Genomic DNA, 8,306 nt, shown 5'->3' on the forward strand with positions numbered 1-8,306 from the left:
CACATCCACATCTGAGAGATGCTGTCACACTCATTTCCACTTCATACCTAGATCCACTGTGCTTCTTCAATACTGCAAAGCGCCATGACAGCAAAGAAGCAACATTATGGCACATGGGGTTCCCATGCCCTGAGTGCCTCCCCCAATTTTAACTACATCCTAGTCATCCACACCATCACATCTACATTCCCACACACAACACGCACCCTGCACCCATGTTGGGAATGGGGGGTCTGGCGCTCTTACTAGGTCTGAGGTGCTCTGGACTACATCTGCATCTGTGTTCTGGGGGTTGCTGGATGCCCTGGCACATTGATCCTGACCTGCCTGCTATCCTGGGCCAGGGGTGTGTTGTTCTGGTCCCCCACATCAGCGACAGTCAGCTACCCACAGCATCCAAAGACAAACCGCAGCATACACACACACACACATATATACACTCTCATACATATACACGGTGCACAACTGATACATAATGTCAGATTCCTCCTTTGCAGAGTAAAACTGCTTCAGCACAACAAGGCACCAGGAACATTTATACTGCCTGCCCCAGCTGCTGAATAGGACAGGTAAAAAAAAAACAAATTGGAAAAATTAACGGGATGTCAAAAGTGAAGAATCAAAATTTAAAAAATTCAGTGTGGAAGGGAACAAAAGTCATTTTTATTTTACATATCAAGAATGAAGTCTAAATTATCAGAGAACTTTCTGTAGCATAAAATACAATGATCAAACATGTAAATTTGCTTTAAAATGTGAACACATGACCAGACTTTGTAGCATTATATGTGTGCATGCTACAACAGATTATTGCTCAATACTGTATGTTGGTAAATCTATATCCTCTGAAAAAAGTACCACACCAGAGCACAACCTTTATGTCTGTTGCTGTGTGATTTTCAGTAGGTCAACTGAAAATGATACCCTCTGGAGACTAAAAATATAAGCTTGTGTGTATGTGCGCATCACAGAGTCATGAGGTCCACATGGAGATGTCAGTGTGAGGCACAGGGAAGAACTTTGAATTCATTATGTTTTTAAATTGACTGTTTTTTTTTTTAGCTTAAAACTCTTCCACTCTGTTCTTCTTAGTGCCTCATCCAGGTAACATCAGTGACAGCCATGTCTTTTGCAAAAATTAAGACAGTTTTTTTCTGTGTTGCATAGACATTCTTCCCCATTTTACACCCTGAAAGTATAATTACCACAAATATATATGCAATGAGGTAAATCACAAAATTACCTGTGTCCATTACTTATCCATTTCCATTACTTTCCAGATCTAATTCTGACTGCGCCTTTTAAATTAATCCTAACAGTAGCTTTCACAACAAATGAGGGTTTGGTGCAAACAGGTTCTTAATCTAGCCCTTAGTCTAAAAATAATTAAGCAAACTCCTCAACACTTTAATAGAAAGGGATCCATTTGGTTTATGCTAGTTAACTGTACAAACACATTGAATACCACAAAACATACACATTATCAGTTTTGAGAGTGGAAATATCTAGTTCTCATTTCTATTGCTTGTCCTGGTTTCCGCTCTTTTTAGAGTGGCTTCACATTGGGATTTCTGTGGATGTTTCCGTTTCCTTGTGTATCAGTTTGGTTTGCGGATGAGGAGGCGATTGGGCCCTTCGTCTGTAGCTTTAATGACTTTCCAGGCATCATGATGCATGAGACCCTCCAGAGAGAAACCATTGATAGATAGGACCTCATCTCCAACTTCAATAAGCCCAGACAGTTCAGCAGCACCTCCTGTTGTAAGGGGAAACAGGAATTCAGCATTATTCCAAATACAGTCCCTAATTTTGATTTCCTAAAATTTCCTTTCCCTTTGTAATAGATAGCTCAAAGAAAATGTTGTTAAAATGAAAAAGTCAGGGAATGGGTAGAAAAAGATTCCCAAATGGCTGAAAATTTCCTCGGGTTCAGTTTAATCCATCATAAACAAATGGAAGAAAACTGGCATGTGTAAAGATACCTAAAGCAGGAACATTGTCACAAACTGAGTCACTGTGAAAGAAGGAGACAAGTGAGAGAGGCCACCCATCACTACTCTGAAGGAATTAACAGCTTCAGCATCTGAGAAGGGAGAGACTCTACATACAACAATTGTTGCCGGGATTCTCCAAAAGTCAAAGCTTTAAAGCAAAGAGAAACCACTGTCGATTAAAGCTCACATTAAAACTTGACAAAAGTTCACCTAAGGCATGTAGGAGACTGTACAGTAAACTGGGAAGATTTTTTTGGTCAGGTGAGATCAAAATGAATTGTTCTGGCTATCACACTGCATCATGCTGTGGGGAAGTTTCTCAGAAGGAGGCCCTGGAATGCTTGTAAAGGTAGAGGGTAAAATAAATGCAGAAAATTCTGGGAAATCCTAAAGGACAATCCTAATCAATCTGCAAGAGAACTATGACTTGTGAGAATATTTATTCTCCAGCAAGATAATGACCAAAAGCCTAGAGCAAAAGCTACACAGAAATGTTTAAAAGACAACAAGGTCAAAGTTCTGGAGTTGCCAAGTCAAAGCCCAGAGCTCAATCCAATTGAGAATTTGTGGCTGGACTTGACAAGGTTAGTTCACAGTTGATCTCTGTGCAACCTGACAGAGTTTGAGTACTTTTGCAAAGAAGAATGGAATAAAATGCCTGTATCTAGATGTGCAAATCTGATTGAGACCCAGGCATATAGATTCAGCACTGTTAGAGCGGCCAAAGTTACGGCTAGTGAATACTGACTTGTAGGGGCAAATATTTATGCACTTACTTATTTTACTTTATACAGTCAATTTTATTCTTATAGCACCAAATCACAACACAAGTTATCTCATGACACTTTACAAGCAGACAAGACCACACCTTTATCTCAGAGTGTCCTTCATTAGAGAGAACAGCAGTGTCCAACAATGGAAGTTCATTGAAAGCAAGCATAACCCAGCAGATGAGGCCTCGAGGGGGTTGAGTGTGCAAAAGTTCCTGGACAACAGATGATAGATTTGTGGTCCTGAATTTCTTTGGAGACCAATGCATACCTGGACTACAGAAACCAGCAATTCATCTTTGTCACAAGATGACCCAGATGTCAAATGTCACCCTCTTGTGTGCAATGCTGTAAGCCAAGACATGCCAAGTTCTACTTTAAAAATTCTCACTCACTTCTCAGACCAAATTGGTGAGAGCCATAGCCTGGTATCAAAAGGTTAGAGGGACCCTGATCGCTTTGGCTGCCAAAAGGAAACAACTTTCCACTGACGTCACCACACATTCACAACATCAGAACCTGACATCTCAGTTGCAAGCCTTCAAGTTAGAACATGGTGGTCAATGCATGTCTCTTAACAACCCTGAGAAAGCTGAGAGAGCAATTATTTCATTCACTCAAGGACAAGTTTTTCCTGTTGAGTATGAGAAATTAGAAATGGCACCACCTACTGTTCATAAAAGAGGCAGAATTTACAGAATGGGATCCTATGCTGAAAGATGGATTGATCAGAATAGGAAGACAGCTGTCAAGAGCAGCCCTTTCTGAAGAGATGAAGTATCTCATCATCCTCCCCAAAAGTTCTCACATTTCCAGTCTGCTAATTCGCCATATTCATGGAAAGTATGGGCACTGCGGAAGAAATTATGACCTCAATCAATTGGGGAAAAAGTACTGGATCACAAGTGGAAATAGAGCAGCAAAGAGTGTCATCACAAAATGTGTGATCTGCAGGCATCTGAAAAACAGAACAGGGGAACAAAAGATGGCCAATTTGCCAGATAAAAGAACACTGCCAGATCTCCCTCCGTTCATTAATTTAAGTATGGACAATTTTGGTCCAATAGAAACTAAAAGAGGGACATATTCAGTAAAAAAAAAAAAAAAAAGGTGTACACTGGCAAGAATGACACCCTTTTTTCCCCAAAATTCAGACTCAGTATCGTCACTTTGACATTGTCCAGTGAAAGTTCAAAACCACATAAATTTGGGGGGGGGGGAAACAGTGCCTGAATATCAATATGGCTGGGAGATACTAGCTGGAACAATCAGTTAGGCAACGTTCATTCATATTCACAGTTTTCTTGCACTAAAGTTGCACCAAGGTGTGAGATATAGCTTTTCCTTTTTGTTAAGTTTGCCATGGTAGACTCTACCAGCTTAAAAAACACTGATTTAATTAACTGGACTCCAGAGGACAATTGGCTGTGCACCCATCTCTCTGGGGGTGCCGTTCAAGACTTTTACTTTGGCTGATGGTACAGACAGGTAGGAGAGCTGATTTTAGCATAAGTAGGTCCTGTTGTCTCCTGTAGATTGCGAAGTAGGCCTCATCAGCTGCCACCACTTCCTGGTTATGACCACCGCCGTATGCTGCAAAGACAGTCCATCACTCATCTGCCTCCCATGGTATTTCACCACACCTCCAGCTCATTTTCAAAACTTATACACATGTCTACAGTCAGTTAAACAACTAATTAATAACCATTAATTAGTGTAGGTAAACAGTCCTTGATATGTGGATGTATATGTGTCCTCATAACGTGTTCTTTTCGCAACTCGTCTAAATAAAGGCTGCATATTAAAATAAAAATACATAACATCTTGTGTATTTTACATAACAAATGTTTAAATGTGTATTTTGGTAACACAATTTCTCATCTTAGCATCAACCAATTTCATAATAAAAAAATCTCATCATATTGGGCTCTATTTTGTGCCCCATCAGTTCAGATTTAAGTTGGACGGATTGCTTAAAAGCTTTGTGCTCTGTCTTGTCGTGGCTTTTCTTATTGTTGCTGTTAGTAATCACTCAGAAACATGAGACACACTGGTTTTAATATTCCCCACATGCCATTCAGTAATTCTTAAAGAATTTATGAGACCTGGTTTGGCTGTCCACTTTTGTTAGAAAGCATCATATCAAAATACTTTCCTCTCACTGCATCATTTTCTGAATGTTGCAGTAGATCAAAAACCATCAATGTATTGAAATCAGATCAATATATTTTAATGCAACTTCCTTTAAAATGAGTAATCTTTTTCTAACTGCTTTGTCACTTATAACAGTTTTAATATTTTGTAATTTCTTTGATGTCATATTTTACCCCATTTTGTACTTAATGCACTGCATACTGCTTCAATTATGAATGATGCTAAAGAAAAAAATCAACGTTGCACTAATATGTCATACATTCTACATTGAGCATTATATAAGTTTCTGAAAACATGTACTTTTTGATGGGCTTAAAGGAAAAACATCACCTTTAAAGATGCGTTTGATAATGAAAGGCTTGTCCCCTTTGCTTGAGGATCTCCCCCCCTCCAGGCTGAAACCCAGTCCAGCAGACGTCTTGTGAAGATCAACTGTCAAAACCTTGTCTGAGTCCACATCCATCACTGAAAAATAACCCTGAGGTTACTACAGAGGTTAAATATTAATGATGAGATGGACTAACAGAACAAGTTCATTTTCATTAACAAGATCAAGTATAAAAGTTTAACATAACAGAATAGCTTAATGTTAGATATTAAGGGAAGGATTATTTTGGAATAGCAGATATGGGGGTACTCGTTGGGACTAGCTGGTTGGTCAATATCATCACTGGCCTAAGTAAATGGCATACCTTTTCCCATCTTATTAGCAGAATATATCCTTTTTGTCTGGCTGGCTGAAAAAGATCTTTCAGGTATACTCAGTTCATATTCATTCGCTCTGCAAACGACTACAAAGGCTTGGTCAGAATTTCTGGCTTGATGAAGGCAAGCCACAGCCTCTCCATGGGTTTTACCATCCAGAATGATGCCATTTATGGATAAAACCCTGTCTCCTCTCAGAATTGTGCCTTCCAGGCTAGCGACACCCTTGGTGAAGACCCGATGGACCTGGTGACAAAGGCAAGTGATAGTATAAGATCCTGTTCAGACCTTATATGTGCTGGGTCATCTGATCACAAGTGAATCGGTCTAACTACAGATGTGAACACAATCAGGACTAATTGAAAGTCAATCACTTTCTCTTGTCTTCCTGCTTAAACTATACAGTTTGAGTAAATACTGGAGACAGGAATAAACATGAGCAATTAGACATTAGCTGTAGATGTTGTTTCTAGGGTTGTCTGATTAAAATTCAGCCTCTGTGTTCTGCATCTTTTGGTAGACATCTCACATCCTTGGAACAAAAGCCAGCTCAAACATGATTGGTCAATACAATTCAGATGTCAAATGGAAACTGGACAGCTTGTGGTCCCAAAGTCTTGCTCCTTGCCTACTAATTCTGAATCTTTTTTATAGTTTAGTAGGTGGACTATATGTTTGGTAACAAATTATAACATGGAACAGCACTGAAGTCATGTCTTTCTCCACAATGAAAATCAATCCCTGGAAAGAGGAATAAAAGAATGTTTGATAAGGAAAAGTATGATTACTTACAGATGGGTCCTCTGGACCATACTTACAGTTATTGCCTTTTGCTCGAGGTCGATTCCACCAGCAATACTAAAACCAAGTCCTGAGCCTTCCTCTTTACTCAGGAAAACAAGGTGGGTATTAACATTAATCTGTTCAAACACAGAATGGTTGGTGACAGTGTATCCCAAAAATATGACTGAAACAATAGAGGACATGAAATTACATTTGAAATAGGTCATATAAATGTATGTAAAATTAGATTGTGTTACCTCTGAGAGGGCCTCAGCTTCCTGAAGCAGGGTAGACACATATGATTTAGTTATCAGGGAAGACAGAAGTGTTTGCAATTTATGCTGGCTCCCAGAAGAAGCAAGTAGATCCTTTAACCTGGAGAGAAAAGGAGTCATTTTGTTGTTGAATATATATATTTTTTTTATTTTTTTTCTACCTCTTGAAGAATCAAACATTATTCTACATAGTTAAGTGATTAACACCACTGACTTTGGCACAGGAGACTTGGGAACAATTCCAGGGCAGGTGACATACTTCCAGTGTGGACCCTTGGGCAAGGTTCTTAATGTTGCTTGCATACCTCAGTGAGTGGAATGACTACTACAGTCATGCTGGCTCAGACATTACCTAAGTCAATGAGGTCTATGCCAGATGCTATGCAAACTGATAAGGAATGGACCAACGGGAACAAGACGTACATAGACTAGAGCAGAAAATCTGGATTTGTTGGAATGCTCCTACACAAGCAACCTTGCTCTATACACAGGCAATCAGATACATAGATGCTTTCAAACTCAACATCGAGGCATTAAAGAAACTGCTAGCCAAGTGTTCCAACATCCACAAATGGCAACTACTGTCACAGCTAGAGATTGATGAGGTACAATTAACATGCTACAGCAAGGGGGGAGCCAGGGCAACAGAAGGGATACATCATGTCTGCATGTATGTACATCATGGGTGTATGTACAACCTTCAATGTTTCAATGGCTGTATGACTGACATGAAGGCCATAATAAATACTTTGCATCATGTGTGATTGGAACAGTCCTGTCTCAGTGTGAATGATGACAAACAGGCCTATTTTTTCAAAATCAAACCACATTACATAACATGTAGCCACTATTCCTGTGGTAACCTTTAAATACAACAGTTCTATAACAGATGACTTGACAACCATGGAGTGCCCCCACACCCAAGGACTGTATCTCACATTCTCTCATAAATTACATGGCAATCGGAAAACTTTGACCCCATAAATTCTCTTTTAAATCTATCTGTGTGGTAACCAGGTGTAAAACAATTTGCAAAAATATAAAAAGACATCTGTTACACTTTTACCTAAATAGAAAATGTATATCAGTACTACAGTGCACAAGCAGACTATTAAAACAAAAAAAAAGTCCCATATTTTTAAAAAAAAACACAAATGTAGAAGTAGGCCTCGTCGTGCTCTTTTTGTGGATGAATTGCCTTCTTATGGTGACACTGCAATTAAAGGAGTAGGGGTGTGTACAGCACAATTTAATCATACTCCTAAGAAGGAGAGGTTGACTCCTACTGAGCAGGAAATTGGCTGGAAACTGGTAATTCTCTGTGGCCATGTGAGTTTCACATGGATATACAAGTTTTATATCTGGAATCTACTGGAGCCACACTCCCAGTTAGGGGGTCACAGCCCCAATGCCCAATGACTACTGGCACCACTGTTGCTTCGACTCCCAACATCTATTTATTGATCTTCACAGGTTTCCTCATCTTGAGGTTACTGTTGCTTGGTATCACAACATCTATCACCACAACCTTCTTCTGTTGTTTGCCAATCAACACAATGACTGGTTGATTAGATGTCAGTCAGTCTGGATCTGGAAGTCCCACAGAATTTTAGCTCAGTAATTCT

General features: G+C 39.5%; 1 protein-coding gene across 8 annotated transcripts in view; it reads right to left on the reverse strand.

Annotated features, from left to right (window-relative positions):
* Positions 1-634: 634 nt before the first annotated feature.
* The window catches only part of pdzd2 (PDZ domain containing 2), a 96,551-nt gene continuing 88,879 nt past the window's right edge, over positions 635-8,306 (reverse strand). For all 8 annotated transcript variants that reach the window (XM_086206979.1, XM_086206980.1, XM_086206983.1 and 5 more), the window contains 5 exons: positions 6,664-6,781; positions 6,442-6,543; positions 5,611-5,869; positions 5,249-5,383; positions 635-1,756 (listed from right to left, as the gene is read on the reverse strand). In XM_086206979.1, the coding sequence (XP_086063105.1) occupies positions 1,599-1,756; positions 5,249-5,383; positions 5,611-5,869; positions 6,442-6,543; positions 6,664-6,781 (772 nt within the window). In that variant the 3' untranslated portion in view covers positions 635-1,598. The remainder of the gene's footprint in view (positions 1,757-5,248; positions 5,384-5,610; positions 5,870-6,441; positions 6,544-6,663; positions 6,782-8,306) is intronic.

This window comes from Aulostomus chinensis, chromosome 6 (assembly GCF_037954235.1).
Source record: "Aulostomus chinensis isolate RoL2024-O1b breed Wild chromosome 6, RoL_Achi_v1.0, whole genome shotgun sequence".
In the NCBI taxonomy this organism is placed as follows: domain Eukaryota; kingdom Metazoa; phylum Chordata; class Actinopteri; order Syngnathiformes; family Aulostomidae; genus Aulostomus; species Aulostomus chinensis.